The 23,412-nt window shown below is 43.9% G+C and overlaps 1 protein-coding gene across 3 annotated transcripts in view; it reads left to right on the top strand.

Annotated features, from left to right (window-relative positions):
- LOC129768406 (uncharacterized) overlaps positions 1 to 23,412 on the top strand; it is a 103,595-nt gene that overhangs the window by 9,356 nt on the left and 70,827 nt on the right. For all 3 annotated transcript variants that reach the window (XR_008741672.1, XM_055770044.1, XM_055770046.1), the window contains exons 2-4: positions 10,186 to 11,849; positions 11,939 to 12,191; positions 17,594 to 18,506. Coding sequence is in view for 2 of the 3 variants with exons in the window: in XM_055770044.1 (XP_055626019.1) it covers positions 10,196 to 11,849; positions 11,939 to 12,191; positions 17,594 to 18,506 (2,820 nt within the window). In the remaining variant the exon portion in view is untranslated. The remainder of the gene's footprint in view (positions 1 to 10,185; positions 11,850 to 11,938; positions 12,192 to 17,593; positions 18,507 to 23,412) is intronic.

The following is a 23,412-nucleotide window of genomic DNA, read 5'->3' as shown; positions in this document are numbered from 1 at the left end:
CGATGTGAACCGAGCACTGATTTTCACCCAAAACACCAAACCAGCGTTTGTTTGGCAACACACCGACCAGGAAGTCGTAAATTTTCGGCTTTTTTTCAAAAATGTCCCACAGTTACAGTCGCACACAGGGGTAAGCAAATCCCATGGGGTGCCACCTTTTTGGAACTTTCACTTCCAGAGACACACACTAAAGTTCGCTAAATGAATGTCGTGCCCTCCTGTGCGCGCAACTCTAGTAATTATCGATGGCCGTAAAAAAATTGGTTCCTCTGGTTCCGTCATTGTTCGATGCTATTGTCTAGAATTTATTGCTATGTGTGTGCCCTAGGATGAGCCACTAGTGGTGTCTTCCCAGGTTTTTTCCGTGTCCAAGAAAAGATGTTACGAGGAATAAAATCCCGATGCATTAAGTCCCATTACGGCATTAGCTATGGCGTTTTTTTCCTTTCTGGGTGTCTTTTTTTTCAACAGAACCGGTGATGTAATTTAACGAAACAAAAAAATATTAACTCTTGCAACACTTCCGGCTTGATTGCCTTTACATGCCATTGACAGTGTTTTTTCATCTTGCAATGACACGATGAAAATATTCAAATGTCAAGAGCTCTCGTCGTGTGACAGTTTCTCTAGGAAGTGCGCACAAGTTTTTTTTATTTCATGGGAAATCTGACGGGGTAATTTTTCTGGGATGTTAATTTTTTTTCGCTCTATTTCGTCAAATGTCAGCCGCTGCGGGACGTCTCGCGATCCTGCATAAGTCGGTATCTGATTTGCATTCGAAACTAATTATAATAAAATAAATTTTCATCAAGCCTCTCGGGATGACACACCGGGGGTAAAGGATTAGGCTGGGTTTTTTTCTTGTAATATAAAAAACGAAGATGACACTAGTTTTTTTCATCTCTATGATTTTCCGTTGTCAGAAGATGCTTGACTGCAAAAACTACGCACGGTAGTCACGAAACCTCTCTCTTGGAGGTTTCGTGAGAGGTTGCTTGGGTTCAAGCTGAAGGATTGCCTGAATAATTAGGAATATCCATTGATCATTGGAATTAGTTTCCCCTGCGCCATTGATGGTCGCTACCCGATAAGATCTGCTAGATGATGCTGCTCCCTCCCGGTTGGTGGTTGGAAAAACAGGTTCCAGCTTCGCTGAACACAAGCGGTGGTTGCGATATCTTGTCGATCACTAGCGCTGGAAAAAAAAATCAGCGCTCCTATCCACAGCTAATGGCAGTGTAATATGTTTCCAATTCCACCAAGGGTTCGACAACATTGCAAATTCATGCATTTGTTCGGTGGGAAACCGGAATCTTCGACCGGCAGCGCCGATTGGTCGTTGGTCCTAGCGGTCGCTTCTCATAAATCAGCCGAGACTTCGTGCACGACAAAAGAATCCTGCCGTTTCGCTTAGCTTATCGCGAAACGCGACGGACCTTCCGACGGAGGCATTTTTGCCAGATGGGGTCCGCTGCGAGCAGCTTGCTTTGTAATATGATATATTCACTTTTAGGCAGGATATTCCTTACTTTTTTCCTTAGATGATTTCGCAAATTTGCTATTGTCTGTCGCGAAAACCTGTTTAAGGTTGCACTGTAGCATCGCCGTGAACAGGATCCATGTGTTCATTAAACCTGGACGCGTAACGGAAGAAGTTGCGCCAAAGCGCATTGCAACGAGCTGAATAGATACGTTTGAAATGGTGTTATCAGTCCCTGCAATCTCGCTGACACTTTCTCCCAGAACCCTTGTCTCAGGACCAAACAACAGCAATTTAGTGCCAATTGTTATACCGCTGCCATATTTTTGTTTCCAATTTGCCCCATTTCTTTCCAACTTCTTGCTCTAAATCTGCCTCAAATTATGTCTATTCATCGAACAGGCGTGAAACGTCTACAAATAATCTGTGGGAAAGCGGATCACTTCCGTGTTGCAATTTTTGTTTCTCCCTCCCCAGCCCCTTACCTGCAGCTAACGAGATTTCCGTGGCTTCGCTAAACTGAATGGGCACTGCAATTTTTAATTTCGAAGAAAACTGCTCTACTTCACCTTCTCCCGGCGCTCCGGATCCTTTCCTCAGCTGGTTTTTCGCAAGCGAGAAGGAAGCGGAAAAAAACGACAGTACCTTTACTGCCTGCTACCGCCACTACTCCTGGCAGCCGCTCACTCTCTCTGTGCTCCTTTCGTGTGTTCAAGGATATAAGAAGCAGCAGCTGCTTTTTACGCAACGAATGGTATGTATGTACCTTTGCAATTTCTTCCTCACCCGGTGGTGTTTACTCATTGCCCTCGATCCAGAATACACTCGCGAATTGTCCGACGGTTGATAGATTCTTACACAGCATCCTCTCTGTCTCTTTTGTGGACGCTCGAGGTCACTCGGAAGACCATAACATATCTGCTGCTCGGAACCAATCAAATAAATTAGGGTTTGGATTGGAAAAATTTCTCGGGAAAGATTTTCTGAATGAGGCAAATATCACCAATATTCGAGACGGATTGTCTGCCAAGACTGGGCACAGCTGGAAGGTGAAATTCACCCTCCGTCAACTGCTACCCAAACAATCACAAGTGATAAATTTCCCTCTATTTATCTTTTCTTCGCCTTTCCTTGCTCTTTCCTTTTTGGCACGCAATTCTCGGACCTTCGGGATGATACCGGAACAGTTGTTATTCTTCGGCTGAAAAAGCACGATATTGCCGTAAAATCGTGACCGTTTCAGCTCACATACTGCAGTTACTCATTTTAGGCGGGAGGGAAGAGTACATAAATTGCGTGCGCGAATTTCCATTTGGATTAACAGGACGCTTCCTGCTCGTGTGTGAACATCATCTCGGGAATAAGACACCTCAAGATTTTCCTCAAACCGGCGGGTTTGGCCCGACTTCTTATAGGGTGTTTAGTAATGTCTAAGCTCAATTTAAAATGAACGATATAAACACAACTTAATAGCAAACGCAATTTTTACTCCACTTGAATTTTCTCTATAGTCATCTATTACAGTGCTTCAATATAAGATTATATTCCAGTCAATCGTTTTCCACAATTATCGAATTTGCATTCGAAGCCTGCCGCCAGCTTCAGCGCAGAGTGATTTGCGATGATCTTGATCGCTTTTATCCCGCCTTTTGCGATGTTTGGTATGTAATCTACAGGTTTCAAATGTTTTCTCAAATATGATTTGGTAAGGGTCCAAAAAGACTCAATTGGTCTCGGTTTGGTGGATTCTAGGACAGGACAGGATCATGGGCAACAGGCGCCGATTTTGATACTCTCGTACATAAAGAGCGGTATTCAATGGGTATACCGTTCGTGACGGCTCGGAAAGCATGCCACACTCACTAATGGATTGCCGTGTCATTGCGGAAAAAATTTGAAACGGAAAAAATAATTTTCATTTATATTTTTTATTGAAATGAATTTTTGAATGTGTTCCACCTGAAAATCTTTTATAATTTTCGCCCCACAAATCGGAAGACGAAGCTTTCAATTCCATCAACGCAAATTCTAATGAGTAAAAAGTCTAGAAGAGGAATGCTTGATACGATAAAATGTCCTCGCTTTGAATTATTGTGTGATATTAAATTTAGTAAAAAAAAATTAAAATGAGAAATTCTTCCAAGAATAAAAAAAAAACATCATTCGAATGTCTAAACTGGAAGCTAAACAAATGATACATTTTTCTGAGTTCACATTCCACTACTTTTTCTTCCAGTGCCTCATATCAATTTTTATTTACTCAATCAAAAGTTTATTATGGTAATTTTTAATTTGTGCGTGCATGCAGTTTTTAAAAGCTTCATAATATGCGCAGTCACTCTCAACGCTGTCTAAAACCCCTTTTTGTACATGTATTGTGTTCCAATTTATTGCAATTAATACAAACACATCAAGATGGATTTTAATAATACGCATTGAACTAAAATAAACAATATATGATATATCAAACAAAATTGGAAATTTTGTAACTAAATTTAAATTTTCATTCGATAGGTTTGTTAGTGAAGGTATTTTGTGAAAATCGCCTGGCAACCTTGGACCACGTGCGTGTTCACACGACAAAACCAATGAATACAAATCAGGGTGGTGTAGCAGGCGTGAAATATTTGCATTGGTAAATTATGATGTCGTAATTATTTGCATTCAATGTGAAGCGTTTTATGATTGTTAAATTATTGTTGCATACAGTACAACATTAGTATACTTCTTTGCTGTGGTGGCTGAGAGCAGACACACGACCGCAAAGGGTTAAAAATGCAGGATCTTTCAAATTAAACGTTCACACAAAAAAATACAATAGCTTCTTATAACATTTTTTTTGCTTCGCATTGCACTGCATTCCCCACTTCGGGACGACAATATTCGGCTACTCGTTCAGTCCGATCGGATGGTTTTTAGTGTCAAGATGTACAATTTACAAGAACATGTATTTTTAGTGAAATCGTATTACTCGAGCAACCGAAGCCTTAATGAAACTTTGTCCTCTTATGGTAGGGAATTTCAACATTTCTCGTCTTCGATTACTTCCTCTGGGTATACGTGAAGGACCGTTGCTATGTTGATAAGCCACAAAATTTGGAGGAACTTAAGGATGAAATAACTCGGATTTACAACAGCATCGAAGTCGTAATGTTAGAGTTGTGCATGAAGAATTTTGAAACGCGTTATCGAAAAAAGGGGTGGTCACATCGAAAATGTCCTAAAATAAGTTTTATTTTCGTTTGTCAAAAATAAATGTCTATGGTTTTTGACAAGCAGTGTTGGCAGATTATTATAAAAACCCTATCTGAATTATTCCAAAAATATTATTTTATAACAATATCGTACTTGAACGGCTCTTTTGAACTCGTCCTTGAATGACTTCCATGCTCATCGATTCGCGAGCGCGTCTCATAATTCAAATCCCAGTATCGATTTTCCAAGTCTCAGCTCTTATTTCCACACTCAAACGCTTCATTCATCTGACAATAATATTGATATATCGCTACCGGGTTGGGTTCGCTTCATCATGCAAAAATCATGCTTTCGCTCTGTGCGCATCCTTAAAACGTAATGCGATCCTTTTTACCCATTATTGCCATTCGCCTCTCCTCGAGGATGTGCAAATATATCTTCTTTTGTTTGGGATCTCAAGTGGTTCCAGTGATGAGAAGCGGAGGCTTGAGCTTCATTCGGATCGGTTCTCATCGTCGTCGTCATCAATACCAGCCCGGGCCGGGTCCCACTTTAATTGGATTTAAAGATTTGCGCGCCGCCGCCGTTCTATTTGCTTCTAAATGAATTCCGCTCAATCGGGCGCAATTATCGCGCACAACGGAAAAGCAAGCAAATCAAGCAGCACCAAGGATTCAGCATCCTTTTCTCCATTCATGCGTAATCAATTTTTGCTCTTGTTATCCACACTTTTGCCGGGGCAATTGCAACTGTGAAGCTGCTACAGCGCACCTTTTGCTCGCTAAGAAAAATAAAAAGAGCACACCTTTCTGGCTTCAAAGCTTGGAGAAAAGGTGTTCAACTAGAGCTAAGGCAGAGTGATTCCTCTTTCCTGCCGATGGAAGCGAGGGGTGCTGCAGACGACCCGAAATTGGATCAGAATCTTAGATAAACAAACTCCGTTGCTTCATTCGGATCTGGAACATCTGCGAGAAATGTGTCAAAAGAAAACAAATCACAGTGCCCCAACGGTGGTGAGTATTTCGAGAGGAATACCCGGCGGGACCATCACTGGAGGGCTTTTGTTCTAAACGCATCAAGATTGGCGTGAAACTAAAGCACTCTCCACACCAAGGAACGACTCGCTCGACAACCCGCAACATTCCGATGAACGGCAAAGGAGTGGCGAAGTCAAGAGGTTAGGCAATTGGGGTTGAGGATCCCGTGGTTCTCCTTTTGTTCTTGAGGCTCACTTCCATAATGAAAAACCTCTACACAGAGAGAGAGAGATGAAAGGGTGCACTATGGTGAGGTGTTTCGTTAGCCATTGTTTTTGACAGATTTCATAAATGCTGTCGTTTTCTCGTCCTTCTTCGGGCTTTCGTGAATAAAGGTCCAGACTTTTTTTTTAATTTTTTTTTCGGGGTTGTTTTGCTTTCAAGGTTAATCGATCGACTACAGGAACCACGGGGATATCAGCTGAAAATTTACATGTCCAAGATTGCTTGCATTTAAAAACCCTGTTGCACTTCCCGCGTACAACTGTGAATGGTGGTGAACACACCAGCAATCGTTTTATGGTTTACCAAGCCGTCGTACGACGGCATACACAGTATCCTCCGGCTATTTTCCTTTGTTATTATGTCTTTCACTACTCGTGCCTATGGCATTTTTGTCGCTTGGATTCTTTTTCGCTCTTCTTCGCTCTCTTTTGTCTGGTTGTGTGTGTGCGTATTTATGTCCTTATTTAAATTACGGTACTGTTGAATCTTTCCACTTTTTGGCAGCTCCGGCTGTGAATGGATTTAATCCCCAGTGAGTGAGTTCGTTTCGCCGCTCGAATTCACCAAACCGGCATTGTTCGATTCCTTCTTCTTCGACGACGACGCCGGCGACATCGCAAAAATTGAGCGCCTGGAGGCTCAAATTCATTTGCGTACCGGGCTTCCGTTTTTTTCCCTCCTCTGCCACCGGTGAGTCGTTCCACGGGTTATTGTTTCCTTCCGGACAAAGGCGCCTGGTTCGTGCTTGGCTGTCGGAAGGTCCCCGTTTAGGTGCGAATGGCAACGGACAGCGGTTTTGGGAGGTCACTATTTTAGCAATCGTATCTTTGCATAATCGGGTGAAATCAGCAATTTCACGGTAGCTTTTGTCGGTGGCATGTTGTTCTATTATCAGTTTTCGGACACTTAGAGAAGTTTGTAGGTTTTTGGACATTTTGAAACAAAACAACGCCAACTTTTATCACGTAACCTTTCAGACAAGGAAGTAACAATTGTATGCAATGTTTACATTCGACAAGTTGACAGGAACGGCGTAATACACAATAAAATGACACTAATCACATTTGGGTATATTTGGGTGAATACTTTTTTTACATTTTTTTCATTTGAAGATGTTGTTTTCCTTAAAACGGATATCGCAGACTGTAAAAAAATCCAATTGAAATCGACAAGGGTTGCCAGACAAGTGCGTCACGTTCCGTTGTTACCGTGCATTAATAACCATTGGACCATTCCTGCGGAACGCAGCCCGCTCACCGTCCGAGTGCGATCCTAGCCTAGCGATAGCGTCATAAAAGTATAATAATATATGGCATTAATTCAATTTACGCTGCTGTCTGCCGTAGGGAACCGCACGAGCAGTCGGATTTCGGTAAACCACATTGCGCCATCTGTGGCCACCGTGGAGGAAGTGAGCGCGAGTAACAAAACGGAATAATAAAACGGCAGATCTAGAGTTGTCGATAAGAGGCGCCTGCTCGAATCCACGGGGGATATCTTATACACTCACCACGGTAAGACACACGGCACCGTTAAAAATGCTATTTGTCTTCGGAGACGATTAGCATTTTCTCAGGGGGTGACATTACGGAAAAAATGAGTGGAAAAACAGCGGAATTGAGCATCGGCGATCCCCGCGTGGTTCGAGAAGTGTAATTCCGACGCCCTATCGATGCCCGCTCCATTATTCATAGTTCAATTGAACAGCTGCCTGCTCGTTCAGCCCTTTCACAAATTGAATTTCCTTCCTTTCGTAATCACAACCATTGCGTGGACATCGAATTAAAATGAAATTATACCAAGTTTGAGTGATTTTCCCCTGCGTGTATCGCTAACAAGACCATGGTCAACCTATCGTTATCAAATCTATGAAATCGGAACCCATTACGGGTAATTATCCAATTTACTGGTTTCCTCCCGCTAGAGAAATACGTGATCCGAGTGTCCCTCGCGATGATAGATTTGTTTCCCACGCTATTTTTTAAAACACGCAGGATAAAAATGCGCGAATCGTAAGCCTTTCGCTGGGAAACAGCTAAAAGTTCCAAGAACGCCAGCAAAAAAACCATATATCTCTCGCGCGAAGGACACACCAACAACAGCTGACCAAAAACATTTAAATTTTAAATTCTTCCCACTCCTCGCTACCGTAACCGGGTACGACACTAAACAGGCCAGAATAATTCATGAGTAACCGTTATGAGAGGCCCCATTCGGGTAACGTGACGAACGTGTTGAAAAGCCCACAATTGGGACGCCCGATTAGCGTCGTCACTTGTGGCAAACAGGTTATCCACTGACAGTTGGCACTCACATGCAGGCAGAAACACATTCTTCCAATTCCATCCACCCGAAAGTCTCAAAGTCTCGCAGGCGAGGCCAGCACACTTCTCGCTTGTAATCGATAATAAACACTCATTTAAACGAAACCGAACGACTTTTATTGCCGGCAATAAATAAACAATTAGAAGCTGTTGCCTCGCTCTGCGCTTGTTCCGACCTTTGTTTTCGTACTGCTTCACTGTCTTCCAGAGTCACAGAGGTCCTTCTTCCGTCTTCCTGTGTTCTCCTCGTTTCGCCTCTTGTCTGGTGCAGATACTTGACTTCAACCCAACGGCGCCATTGCGCTCGTGCCTGTTCGCCTGCTTGCCTGTAATTTGATAAACAAAACAACTGAGAAAAAACACACCACCTTCACTCTGACAGATCCTCTGGCACTTCGCACGGACCGAACCGACCGAAGGGAAAAAATCGATAATAAACCCATGCCACCTGCTACGCATTAGCCCTTGCAGCACGGCCAGACGGTTAGCGACTTGGCTCTGAATGTGTCCTCTCACAGCAGCTGAGTTTGTTTACCTTGTCCATTGCACTTTGACAGCCCGCATGGAACCCGAAAGGCGATGGAGGAAAACTGCCAGTCATCCACATTTGCTTCGCGTGTGATGCTGGCGGCATAAAGGCACAACAAGTTGGGAATGGCTGAAGGCGCGTGAAATTTAATCAATCAGGAGTTGAGTTCGAAATGTCTCAATAAGGCCCTTGCATCCCATCGAGCGACCACCTGGTGGGAAATGTCGCCGCTACCGGTTGATTTGCATGCGTCGTTCGGAGTAAATATTGACATTTATGTGTCTATACTTAACCTCGCGAGCGGTGCCTACTTAACCTTATACCTTAGCGCTCGGTGTTCGTATGCATGGGGGCACTCTATAACCCCCTCCGGAAACCTCATGCTGGCAATCATTTAAATATTGCAACAACAATTCGTTTTAGAATCGAGAAGGAAAGAAAAAAACACAACAATTCCCTCAACAGCACATAACCTACACACGGTACACGATTGCTACAGTTTCGCTATCACTTTTGAGACAGGGTTGTTAAATGTTCCCGGTTCTGACATAGCGGCACATGCCAACAGCTGACAAACGAATACGGTTAAAAAAACTCGAAATTTTCCTTCCCACAAATTTCCACTCTTTCCCACTCAAGGTCCTCGACTTCGACATCAAAAATTGAACACAACCGCACGTGTCCGAACCTGTAGTTCCGTTGTAATCATTTCAATCATCGCAAATTTTTGGCTGTTCTCACACCCAACCAAGAAACAAAAAACATAACCGCAATAACAATCAATGGAAGAAGGCACTTCACAATTCACGTTCTGAATAATAAAGTACTCTCTCCGCCACCCCCACCCAATTCTTTCTGCAGTGCCATTTACACCAGCGCCAAAAACCAGCAAACGGTTAGCGCCATGCTCAGGATATTTTACTGTGGCACATCATCGAAATCATCATTCGCCTTATTCCGCCCATCCGTGCGCTTAACCATCCAGTCTCTGCGGTTAGCCTTCCCCCACCCTAACCCCACGAACTCTGCTATGCTGCTATGCTTCGTCCCTGATACAGAGCCGACGGAAGCGAAATTATGAGTGTAGATCACGTTTCGTAGATATACTTTTGCTTTCCTCGGGCGCTATGTGACCGTGGGAGAACGCCAATCCACTTTGGTCGCTCATCGGAAAAAGAAGGAAGGAAGTGCTTGCCTCGCCCTCCCTCCACTAAAAGCGCAGTCACACAAAATTACGAAATGAAATTTGTGTCCCCGTTTGTCGCGCACTCATCCGAATGCTATCTAGATTTAAGACATTCCACCGATCGAAGTTTTAATTTCCGTGCCGGTTTCTCCTGCTCGGAAGTAGTCATCATTGCTAATAACCTTTTCCCTCCGTGTTTATCATTCTAGAACCATCAAGATGTTGAAGTGGACCGTAACAAAACGCCCGGAAGGTGGCACAGCAGCCGCGGTTCAACGGCACCAGCAGCAGCAACGACAGACTGGCAGCACTGCACGTGCTCGCAGATCGCTAGGTGCACTCAACGACAGAGCCGTACCCACGGCGAGCCGAACCAAAGCCAGACGCTCCCTGGGGGCCACCATGCACCGTCACGCGAACGCAGACAAAGAAAACCAATGCGTGACGTCAACCCCCCACCATCTGGTTGGTGGTCGAACCTCGGGCTCACCCTTCTCATCCGCTCTGCGAGATGTGAGCAACATAACCCCAAACACAACCCCACACCGTTTGTCGTTGACCCCACAAAGCCGTAAACGCGGCTACCCTACGTCGCCAGTGGAAACGGTCCCAACCGTGAAAAAGGATGCCAATCAACCGTACGCATCCACCTTGCCAACATTCGACATCGAGTACTCCCCGTGTGGAGTGAAGAATGTCCCATTCCTTGCCCTACGTGGACTCGGCCTAACCGAGACGTACTTCGAAAATCCCGGCCGTTATTTCCACGAGAACCAAGCACCGGCAGCGAAGCGGCCGAAACCGTTCGTAGTCCCTGCTCCTGTGTCGGACCTCAAACCCGAGCCCCCTCTAACGCCCCTCTCCTCCCGCCTTTCCGAGCTGCGGTTCAGCAAGATAAGCTTCAAGCGCCAGGGCGCCGCTTCCAAAACAATCAACAATAATCAAATCTTCCACGACGACGAGCCCTCGCTCAACTCGTCCGAAATGGGTGATATTACGCTAGACAAAATGATCGATGCAATTTTGGAGAGCGCCAAGAAGGACACCAAGATTATAACGCCCCGTCCGAAGCGCAGCTCCAGCCTCAAGTCGAAGCAAGCCAAGCTGGCATCTCCCACGTACACTCCGGCCGATGACCCGGCCTCGGATCTGTACAAAGACACCCTGATCGATCAGCTGCCGCCGAGACTCATCGAACAGGCCGAGACCACCATCATCCTAGAGGAGACCACTCACGTGAACGAGCGTGAGGTTAAAACGCCTGAGGCGGTGAAAGGTGCGAAATCTCTACGACAGTCACTGTCCCGGTTCGTTCTGGCCAGTCCGTTGGACGCGTGCCATCTGCGACGACAGCGAGCGGTTCGTCGGAAAAACAAACCCGATGGCCCCCCCGAGAGAGAACCCTTTGACAAAAAACCCCACTCATTGAATGAATTTGGTGCGTTCTCGAATGGGATTGCTAGCCCTGAAACTCCTAAAACCGCCGCCGCCAACTACAACCACTCAAAAATCGAACAGCTGGCCCAAATGGAAACGCCAACGGAAGTTGGGACTCACTGCGCTGACTCGGAACCTCACCCGACGAAGCTGACAACGGTGGCGGCCGCACTGAGTACGATCGAAGAGATGACCCCAAGCATCCGATCGATCGATCTGCAGGGAACTTCAACGCCTACCGGCATGGAAGCGCTGTCCTTCGATAAGACCCGAAAATGTCTGGCATTCTCGCCGGCACTCAGCGAGGATTCGCTGGAGAAGCGACGCTCCGTCGCCTCGTCGACTACCTCCCGCTGTTCGCGGGTCACCGTTGTCAAGGGGTCCCTCGACGTGAGTCTCCAGCTGGAGAAGGACCAAAACAAGCTGCACGTTCATGGTGAGTGGTGGATGGTATGACGTCGTCATTTGGGTGCTAGTTAGTGAGATGGGCGGATGCTAAAACGGGGTTTTCTTTCTCTTTTTTAGTCATTCGCTGTAAGGATCTGCAACGCGCCGGTGGCAATACGATAAATGCCTACGTTAAGGTCGCCCTGGTGAACCCCAGCAACCCGGCCGGCGAGCAAGGATTTCAGCGGACGGCCGTGCATCGGAACTCATCCAAGCCACTGTTCGACCATCGGTTCGTGTTCGAGCTTGGGCATCCGCCGGCTGCCGAGGAGAGTGACGAAGAAGGACGCCGTGTTCAGCTGGCCGTTTGGCATCGGGACCGTGAGTGCAAGTAAGTATCAATTGGGGGACCCCTCGCAATGTAAACATTCCAGAACACAAGCGTGATAAACATGTAGACAACGTGCTCACTCGGCACCAACGGGTATGAGTTCCCGGGTTCGGCTTCGGGTGCCGAGCACACACGGTTTTTGGCAGGTCCTTGTGCGCATGTCCCACGCCAGCCACGGGATTCTGAGTTCTTGGCGAAGAAATTTTTCTCCCCAATCGTGTCGCAGTTCTGCTCGCGAAAGGTTCCGTTTTTCCGTCGTCTCGTAAGCCCCATTCCGCTTTTCAGGGAGAGAAAGTAGTGGAGGAAAATTTCCTGGCAGTTTTTTCTGTGCTGAAAATTTGTGCAATTAGCCAGGTCCTAGAAGTTATTTGTAGTTAGATAGTGTACCGGATATTGAAATTTGCTCGCGCTGGGTGATGTAATTCCGTCTAATTGACAGCTGGAGGAGTATTTTCGCGGATAAAACTCCAGCAGGAAGTGAACCTTTTTCACGCAGTACGGAGCAAGGGATGTTTGTGTGTGTATGCGTGCTCAATCGATTCAGCCATTTTGAAACGGAGCACCAGCAGCAGCAGTTTTTGGAGCAGCCAGAGCTTGCAGTGAAAAAATGTTCCGTTCCTGGTTTTCCGTTTAAGGATATTTTCCATCGGTGCTAGGGAGCGATAGTCGATGGGCAGGGGATTTGTGTGTCGCCACTTTCGACCAATAAATTACCGCTGCCGAGTGTGTGGGTTAGTGTCGAATGGATAGCCTTGTTGGTAGCTATCTCGCGGGGAAAGCGTGAAAAATCAATCACTGAAGGATTAATGCTTCGTGTGCTGCTACTGGCGCTGCTACGGGCGCTATATTTTATATAACCGACCCCCACACTCAAAAGGAGGAGAAGAGGGTGGTGGGTTGTGTGGTGATTGCGGTTAGTGTGTCTGTGTGTTGTGTGGCCCTGGATCAAAGACGGAGGAGTAGTAGCGTTAATAACACGGAGCTGGTGCTGCAGCAGGAGAAGCAGAAACGCGAGCAGTGTGCAATCAATTCGGTGCATATTAAATTGATTAGTTTCGGTTCTTGTGGTGAAGAAATTGTTGGGTTTTCTCTGTCTCGCAACGCAGTGGTTGTGGGCATTCAATCTCCCGAGGATTACAGTGATCAAGAAGAGTAACCAACGATGAGCCGCAGCGGATGTTTGCGCCGTTCCCGTGTCTAGGCAAACGAAAAGTAAACCAATTTTTATCTTTTTCCGATAGAATTGCACCCATACTGATCCGCACTGAGCCACTCAGTGCGGCGTAGATTGTGTGTGTTGATGAGTAGAGAGTTAGCGCTGCAAATATTCCGAGAGGTGAAGAACACTACACTGCACCACAATTATTAGGTAGATCGACACCATTCAGTTCACTCCTTATGTTGCTCTTATCATGTTTCCACGATGACTGCTCCTCCTTCGTAACTTCTGCCAAGATTACGTAACTTGTCATCAATCCAGAACTTCTCGTATTGCTCACATTTCGTGTACATATTGTGGTGTCCCAGTTTTTTCATTTTGTTGCTTCTTTTCCGATAGTTTCCGCACTCAGAAGTTCAAAAGGTCTTTGGTTCCCCATCCACTGGGGCGGGATTCGTTACATACAATTCCGTGCCCACCAACTTTTCCCATTATTCTATCGGTTGAAATATTTATGCCATACTAGAAAATTGAGAAACCGTTGGACTAGATGAGCTTTTCCTTCGTTCTTTCATGTGTGTGTGCGCACAATGATACAATTATCTAATAAACTTGTAATGAAAAGTCATCATTCGTGGGACTTGGCAACCGACCAGTTCTTGTGCGGAGAGACCATTGTTGATGCGGATTCAGCAACTCATTCCCAAAAGCTGGCGTCGTTCCATGCCAGCATTGGATTTGTTTTCAATTTTGCATTTGGCCGCCTTGGCTAGTGTCGATTGATTCATCGCCACGATGCTGATGGCTTGTTCTTGGGTTTTTACTTCAAACCGGGACACCTCCCACAATCTTTCTTCAACTCCTTCAGATTTCCCCGGATTTTATTATTTCTCTGAATAGGTTGAGATTGAATCAGTGTGTAACAACCGCCGAAAACTGTGGCAGACAGTAGTGTTTGCATTTGACGCTTGCATTGAAAAAATGGACAATTTTCGGATGGCAATAAAAAAAACCTCAAAAGATAATTTAATGGGACAAATTTAGATCCTCACCCCATACGTCGTCCGTTTTTTGGAAGAAGAAGTCAATTTCTGGTAGGCGCTTTGTGCTGTAAATCTTCCCGTTCACCTCAAGTCCAGAACGGAAAAAGAGCGACTTTGAAATCTCCTTTTCGCTGATGGTTAGTCACAGAAGCACCTTTTTTGGAACTTCATGTGGGAGACGTATAGTATGCAAAACAAGTTTATCCGCCACCAGTGAAAACTTAGATTGCTTCAAAAAAAAAACCACCAGAAAATTTAAACACAGTTAATTGCTGTTCAGTTTATTATTATTTATGTAAAAACAAAGCCAATTCATGTGGTATCATCGTGGCACCATCTCTCAACAAGCTTAGCAGTTGTTTCCGGGGTGATTTTGTCCCATTCAGTTGAGATTACCTACCGCAATTGATGGATGCTTGTTGCATTTTGCTCCTGGAGCTCAATATTTCGAAATTGACCAGAGATGCTCGATAGGATTAAGGTCGGGAAGCTGTGCTGGTCACTCCATAACCTTACTACGCCTTTTCTTGAACCACTGCGAAACCAGCTTTGAGGTGTACTTCAGATCTCCGTCTTGTTGCATCGTACATCTGCGTCCCAACTTTTGGGCAGACGCTGCTAGTTTCCGCTTCTAAATGACCAAATAAGCCTCGTTGGTCATGATTCCATCGATGAACTTATGTTCTTCAACGCCGTGGGTGGCCATAAATCTCCACACCATGACTTTACCTGCAGAAAAAAAAATCAAGGTCTTGCTCAGTTGATTGAAAAATCAATGTTGGTGAAGTATCTCACCACCGCCATGTTTGGCTGGAGGCCACAAACACTCCTTTTTCAAACTTCTACCGGTTCACTGTCATTTTCTTGTGATACCATCAGACTCAAATAGCATTACTTTCGTCTCGTTTGACCAAATCATCTTATTCCGGTCATCACTGGTCTTTGAAATGTCGTCCTGGTCCTACTTCAATCTCTTTGTTTAAATATTTTTGCGGACAACCATAAGTCCCACTCTCCGCCTAAGACCTTTCTTATGAAGACGATTGTTCGGAAGTTTGAAAAACTCGCTTTTGATCTGTTTCGCAATTTTTGGAACCGATAGTCCCCGGTCCAGCTTCGCCTTCTTCACGATAGCTCCGTCAATTCTGCTCGTTGTATTTGAAGGACGCCCCGATCGCTTTGCGCTGGTGAGATAGAACCACGCACGAAAACTTCAAGACTACTAAATGACAACTAGATTCAATGTTTACATTCGAGAAAGTTACACGCTAAAACTCTGTAAAACACACCAAAATCGTAGTATGCGTTTGGGGATGGATAAACTTTTTTTTGCATAATTTTCCACCCTTTCACCTTCACTCTTTTTTACCTTCAATTCATCACATAAAATCTCAAGAGAAGATATAAACGCCGTATTTTCAATTGCCATGTGATAAATTAACATAAGTTGATAAATCATGGAGGAACACTCGCCAAATTAGCCTGATTTTCACCAGAAAGACAAAAAAAAACCGTAAATTGGTAGGAGAGTGGATAAACTTTTTTTTTGCATACTGTACTTCATGTCGGAACTTACCTCCTTAGTGGGTTCTAAAAGCTGGTTCCCTGCCAGTAGTAAAGTAGTAAAGTAGCTAGTTCCCTGCCAGTCGACCGCGACGTTCGGGAAAAATTTCATTCTCCACCACTGTCAGCCTTTATTGCTGGGTCACAGCTTGCTGTTCCGACACGGCCGGTCTTGACTTACGTTCTCAGCATGATGATGTCGATCTCCGATAAGTATTTTTTCACTATCTGGCTCGTTGCTCCGACCTCGGCCCAAGGTCCGGAAGGATGTAGGCACCTTTCCCTCCGTCTCCGTAGTACCGTCTCATTCTTCTCCAGAAGTGTAAGGATTTTATAGATACCGGAACCGGCGTATCCAACACACTCAAAGTACTTGAGGATGTTTTTTACAACGGGGCGCAGTTGCTTCACTGTTTTCGCCATAACTTTCGCAGTTCAACTGATAGCGCTGTCAAATTTTGTATGAAAACTCATGGGTTACGATGATTGACGATGCACAAGTGATCTCATCACCAGATGTTAAGATAAACGCGTGAAAATTTGGCCAAATTTGTCCGTTGTTTTTTAATGCCAGCTTTACGCTTTGTTCATTCCAAGTAGCCATGCATGTTCTGCTTTCTAGATTTTCGTAGGCAGTGCTGTGCTTCTAGCCACAGTATTTCAACCTCCCCCCCCCAAAAAAAAAACGCCGGTGTCAAAATGTCGTTCGTTTTGCAAACAGTCGCCGGAATTCTGCGCGGATCCACGGAACGGGTCGACCCCCGACAGGACAAGAAGAAAGTGAACTTCGACAAGTGCTGCGGTGGCAAAAAGCTGAACTGCTGCCATCGGTTTCGCCTGGAGGAAGCCCAGCGGGACGAGGGCTACCGCATCTGTCAACAGCTGTTGCACAGTGTGGAAATAGCGGAAACAATCGGTCGGTCAAGGCGCGTCGCAGGCGTGCACGGAACTGAGGGTCACTCCGACGGCGACGAGAGCGACTCATGACGCATAGTCAACACCGCTGACGACGACGACGACGAAGTCGACAGAAATCCGAGTGCCGTCAGTGTGCGCAATAACAGTGACGACAGCAAGTGAGTGTCTCGATGTCGTGCGTGTGAATGTGCTTTCGTTTGTGTGCGTGTGCGTGCTCTTTGTGGGTTCCTTTTGATTGGGAACCGAGAGTTTCCTATAATCGAATTGTTGATCAACTTTCCAATTATCAACAGGCTAAATAACGCAGAGATGACGACATTTTATCCTTTACAATCCGCAATCAAGACAAATGTACAACGGAGGCTTCAATAATTCATACCCTAATTGCCATGAGATTCGAGCCGAAAGTCTAAAACCGAGCATGTGCTCTCGTTCGAACACGCTTACACCGAATGCAGAAAGAATATCAAATATTCACTATACAAGCCGAGAGTGCGGAAATGAGATTTCTTTCGTGTCAGTTGTAAATCCGTCAACGCCATGTTCCTTCCGCTCGTTTCCTTCCGGAATTGGGGATTCATATATCGGTCCAGAAATATTGAAACACCTTTCATTACATACCATTTCATGCTTGCTTGTGTTTCTGTGTTTACACGTTTCTCTACAGCTCCGCATATTGAACGAATCACTAATTTGTAACTTTTTTATCTCTCTTCCAGACGTAGCGAATTCTTAGGATGTATGTCGATTCCGCTTAGGAATGTGCTTAAGCAAGAAATTAATGGCTCGTACAAGCTGCAACCGCAGTCGTGTCTGACGAACCCTACACCACCGATACCAGATATGTGTGAGAACTCGCAGTCCAGCGTGGATGAGATCGTCAGCATCGAGGAAGGAGGTGCCGGAACCACCACTGCACTAGCGTCCAACGCGATGGCGGGAGCCATTCCGGAGCCCATCAGTCTGAGCAAGAAGGCCCTCCACCAGCGCGATGCTGACGAAAATCTGTTCCTCCGCTTTCTCGAGCTGGATCCACCGCTGGACGCGGCCGGAGCTGTCCCTGCCACACCCAGACGTAACTCGATCAGTTCGAACAAGCCCAACCCGGGTCGGACTCCGTTCACGATAACCAAACGGTTGACCCGAGTTGCGGACAAGGGTTTCGGCTTCTCGATCGTGTGGACTCATCCGCCCCGCGTCGAGAAGGTGGAACCGGGCCTATCGGCCGAAAAGGCCGGAATCTTGCCGGGCGATTATGTAGTGTTTGTGGATAAGCACAACGTTGTGACGATGCCCGAGCTGGACGTACTGAATTTAATCAAAACTCAGGGTAACAATCTGCTGCTGGAGATCTTTCGTCGTCCCCAGCGATCAACCAACGGGCTCCGCCCGGGAAGTGCTGGCACTACATCTGCCGCCAGCAATCTTATCAACTTCGCACCATACAATTCCCAAGTCCAGCAGCTCCAGCAACAGCAGCAACAGCAGCAACAGCAGCAGCAGCTACCGGACGAGGAACCCTCACTCAAACCTTCCATCGTTCCGGCACGCTCGTCAACGGCCTGCTCAAACATTTCGATCGAAACCGCCAAGCGGAAACTTCATCTACCCCAAGTCACGTTCAGCAAAGAGGTAGGTAAAGGTGTTCTAGTCTGAAAAACACTTTTACCCTTGTCCACACAAACACACAAAAACCAAGAAACCTAGCTCCTAAGTATATTCTAGTGAAATTTCTGTCAAACAGAACCCCCGGGAATTATCTTAACTCTGTACATATTCAACCCACCCCTCCAAAGCGCGCAAAACCGCAGTTAAAAACAAACGCTACGATGAATTATAAAATCCACTCAAAGTATAAATCTGTACATAAACCTAAACCTAACAAAAACCATGAACCCAAACTCATGAGCCTGTCTCAATGACAACCCACTTCGGAAAAATACGCTTCTTTTACTTTATAGTCCCGCCGGAATCTCCACCGGAGAACATCTCCTTCTCCTCGCCCCACCGGGAACGCAGAGAGGGTTCTACCTCTCACTCTGACGGCACAAGATATGATTTATCGACCCGAGATGGCCTACCGTTCGGAAAATTGCAATAAATTAGACGTTAGACTCAAACATTTATTTCGTTTTTATCAAGTTTATCGCTGCTAGCTAAATTTTGTAAATATACACGCCTATTTTGGTTTAAGATAGAGAATAAATTAAAAACAAAAGAACAATCAAAATTATTTTTAGGCTGCGTGTGATGTTTTTTTTTTGCTTAGTTTGAATCTAATTCGGTCAACTCGGGGCTGAACAAATCTGTCATTCAGAGCATTGTAAATATCGTAGGAGAAATTGTAGTTATAGATTTGGGGATTTTTTGTTTACACTTAGAGGTTAGAGCGCGAGTGAGCGCGACATCGAAATTATCGCGTAAAATAAATTATGTTGGCTAGTTAATTGTACCGCGAAGTCGCGGATTTGGCGCTCCACCATTTTCTTGTGTATATACGTCTCCTCCAGCAAGTGAGTTATGTTTCCCGAACCCAAAAAAATGGGTGGTTTCGAATTCATTCTCGTTTTATTGTTTGTGTTTTATTTACGTATTTTTTTTTTGCTTCTGCTTTTTATTTATAAATCGTGTTAGTTTATTATTGTTTCAGTATATCATTAGGTCGTATATTTTCGGTTCGGTATGTTTTGGGCGCAATCGCCTAGTGTCGAATATTTTTATTGTCTTTATTATTGTCTCTCGTGTTATCGATTTTATTGTAATAATTTATTATAAGAACACGTTTTTTATTGCCTCGGAAGACAAATATTTATTTTGCGCTCGAACTGATATTATATTTTACCTTGTAAGTGTAAATAAAAGCTGGCACACAGCGTTGTTTATTGAATATTTTTACGTTGTTTCATTTGTTTTACTCATACTATATTACAACCATTGTTATCTCCCTGTTATCATCAGTTACTATTGTATTTATTCCCGCTTCAGGAACAAATCCGAATTTCCGTTGTTATTCATGGTCAGAATTGACATGTTAGTTTGGAATTGTTAATCGTAATACACACAAGTCAATTTAATTTCGGCAGATTATGTGTTTTCCATAAATTGGATATTGGTGTACTTATTGCTTCATGTCCCGAACTATACGCTAAATATAATTGATTGAGTTTTGCATTCAAATTTCAATATTAAAGAGCAGCGTCCAATATTTTCAAAAAATTAATTGAATCTTATTCATCTTTCATAATCTCGCAAAGTTATACATCATCTAAAAAAATGGGACCAGTACGGCACACATGTCTTAATTTAATACAACCGCAAAGTGATATATTTAGAAGTTCAATCTTGAAGCATAATATTAACTTTAGTATCATTTATTGGCATAGTTATTATGAATTTGACGAATGAATGATTGTTCAATGTTTACGTGGATACCATCAACCACAAAAACATTCGTATTAACTATGCTTTAGTAGGAAAAAAATAAACAGTGAAATTCATTTATTGTAAAGCTAGCTGATGACGCAGACTTTTGCATCTTCTCGCCTTAGATTGAGCATGAGAAAGCAGTACTTTAGTACCATATCGTTTTTATAAAAAATCTGTTAATCTGTATCAAAACCAAAAAAATCTGTAATCTATATCTACAGATTCTTGGTTTCAAAAAGTCTGAAAAATCGGTATAAATACAGATTATTCTGTAGATATGGTAACCCTGGTCAGGGAGGAGTCACTTCAATATGCAATGAAGTTCATTTGACGGGGAAGAATGAAATAAGATGATCGAATCGTAGAGTGAGATAGCAACTAAACGCCCGAATGACTGTTGAGTCATGTTGACGAAGAAACTGCTGGAGGAAACAAAAACTCATTTCCAATTGAATTCGAAGGCGGATTTCTTTATAGTCCACTGACTGTCCTCAGTTGAATACGACTTTGCCGAGCCCTGTTCAGGAGTGACCATCAGGGTTACCATATCTACAGAATAATCTGTATTCATACAGATTTTTTAGACTTTTTGAAACCAACAATCTGTAGATACAGATTACAGATTTTTTGGGTTTCATACAGATTTACAGATGTTTAATTAACGTGGCTTATGGCTTGATGATAATAATATTTTTCCCATCTTAAAAATTTTATTCACTTAGGATTCGAATCAGTTTGAATGAGAATCATTTTGGCACTGATATGTAGTGTGAAGCTAGTTTTCTCATTTTCGATCACAACACTGTTTATTTTTCTCATACTAAAGCACAGTGAATGTGAATTTCAATAGTGCGCGGATACTGTCATGAGAATCCATTTAGTTTTGAAAGTTCTTGTTTTAAGGATCGAAAATATCTAAGAGAATCATCGATACTTTTTGACGTTCAACTACGATCGAAAGAAGCTACTGGACTAGACTAAAGCAAAAAAAAAAATAATCTAAATAGAATAAGAACCAGTTCCTATACTAAGCATATGACTTCGAAGAAACTTTATGTTCATTTTACAAAGGTTCAGAGCTCTCCTATTTTTTGGTTGTTACCTTATTATGCTATTGTACTTGTTACAAAGCTACAAAGTAAACAAGCAGGCCCAAGTAACTGTGTGAACTTCCGTTACACCTCAATAAAGGGTCGTAACGGGTATTTCAATAGGAACGCAACGAAAGTAGACCGATAGGGACAGCAAACGACGTCATATTTTTTCCCGCTCTCTCGATATTTCTTTTCAGTAAGGTTTGTCATTTCGTAATGGAAAGATATACGATCCAACAATTTAACGATTAGAAGATTAAAATTTACTACCGAAATTCGGAGTCTATGGCCTCAACTTTAGGAGCGCTACCTCCAATTTATGGTCGTCATAATCGTCCTGCCAGACCAACAATTGAACGTCTAGTGGAAAAATTTGATTCCACAGGCACTGTACAAAATGTTCCCGTGCCAGTGAGACAAAGGAGTACCCGTAGTGTCGAGAATATTGCTGCCGCTAGCGCATCAATTGAGGAAGACCCAAATCAGTCTCTCACACGTCGTTCTCAAGCGTTGGGCATCTCTGTGACGTCGTTGGGGCGAATTTTGCGAAAAAATCTTGGCCTACATCCTTACAAGATCAAATTGACGCAAGAACTGAAGCCGGCTGACAACCAGAGGTGTTGTATGTCCGTGAATTGGGCTGAGCAACAACTTGAAAATGATCCGGATTTTCATCGAAAAATCATCTTCAGCGATGAGACTCATTTCTGGCTGAACGGCTTCGTCAATAAGCAAAATATGGGTTATTGGTTATGAGTCACCATTGCATCCCGAAAAAATTAAGGTTTGGAGCGGCTTATGGTCCGGCGGTGTCATTGGGTCGTACTTCTTCCGTGATGATCAAGGCTGGCAGGTTACTGTGAATGGGAATCGCTACCGCTCAATGATAACCGAATATTTTTGGCCCGAATTGGATGATATGGACTTGGACAATATGTGGTTTCAACAGGACGGCGCCACAAGCCACACAGAGCATTGAAAAATCGATTTATTGAAAACCAAGTTTGATGAGCGTGTTATCTCACGAAATGGCCCAGTCGGTCGTGCGATTTGACGCCGTTAGACTATTTCCCGTGGGGCAACGTCAAGTCTATGGTCTATGCCAACAAACCGGCGACGATTGATGCAGATCGGCCGATTTATGCTTGAAAACTGGCGAAAATTGTGTTCAGCGTTTGAACTTCTGCAAACGTGCCCGTAGTAGCCATGAAAAAGAAATCGAGTTCCATACATAATGGCATCAAATGTATATTCACATGAATAAATAATTTCATTGATACCCAAAACCGTTTTTATTTTATTTTAAAATAACGCTAACGTAGCGCTCTCATTGAAAAATCCTTTATTTTTGCTACAGCTCTGGCTCTACGTGAATACCATCAATAACGTCGAATTCCGAATGACTATGCCAATAAACGATACTAAAGCTAAGATTATGCTTCAAAATTGGACTTATAAATTTGATACAGATTTTCTGAGGAAAAAACTAAGATAAAAGTTGATGGGTCTGAGCCTAGGGGCACGGGCGGTATTTTGACATAGGACTGTGATAGTGTGTGACAGTAATTGCATTTGAATTGAGTTTTTTCATTGATCAAAACCTGTATTTTTTCTCTTTTGATACATCCAATGGAAGCCCTAAAAAACTGTTTCTTGTATCAACTTGTCTAAATAGTAATGATCTACACGAATGAAAGCCTAAGTCAAATAAGTCTACGACTACAGAAAAATATAGATAAAAATAGCATTTCTCCGTAGTTGACAGGTTGTCCGGAACATTGTTTGTAGGGGGTTGTAATAACTTTATAGCCAGGTGATGTATATTAAGTATCCTATGACCATTAGTGCTCTCTCGGGAATTTCGTGTAGCTGCTGTAGTGAACTGATCTCATTGGGTGCTAATTTCTGCTAATGTATAGGAAAGTGAAATGCCCATTCTCAAGTGCATTCGAGGAAGTGAAGCTTCAAAGGAAGACATACATATATTAAGATCGCGTCTACGTTTCGTTTCGTGTATT

This window comes from Toxorhynchites rutilus, chromosome 2 (assembly GCF_029784135.1).
Source record: "Toxorhynchites rutilus septentrionalis strain SRP chromosome 2, ASM2978413v1, whole genome shotgun sequence".
NCBI lineage: Eukaryota > Metazoa > Arthropoda > Insecta > Diptera > Culicidae > Toxorhynchites > Toxorhynchites rutilus.
The sequence above is the reverse complement of the archived record's forward strand: the minus strand, read 5'-3'. Positions and strand labels throughout refer to the sequence as shown.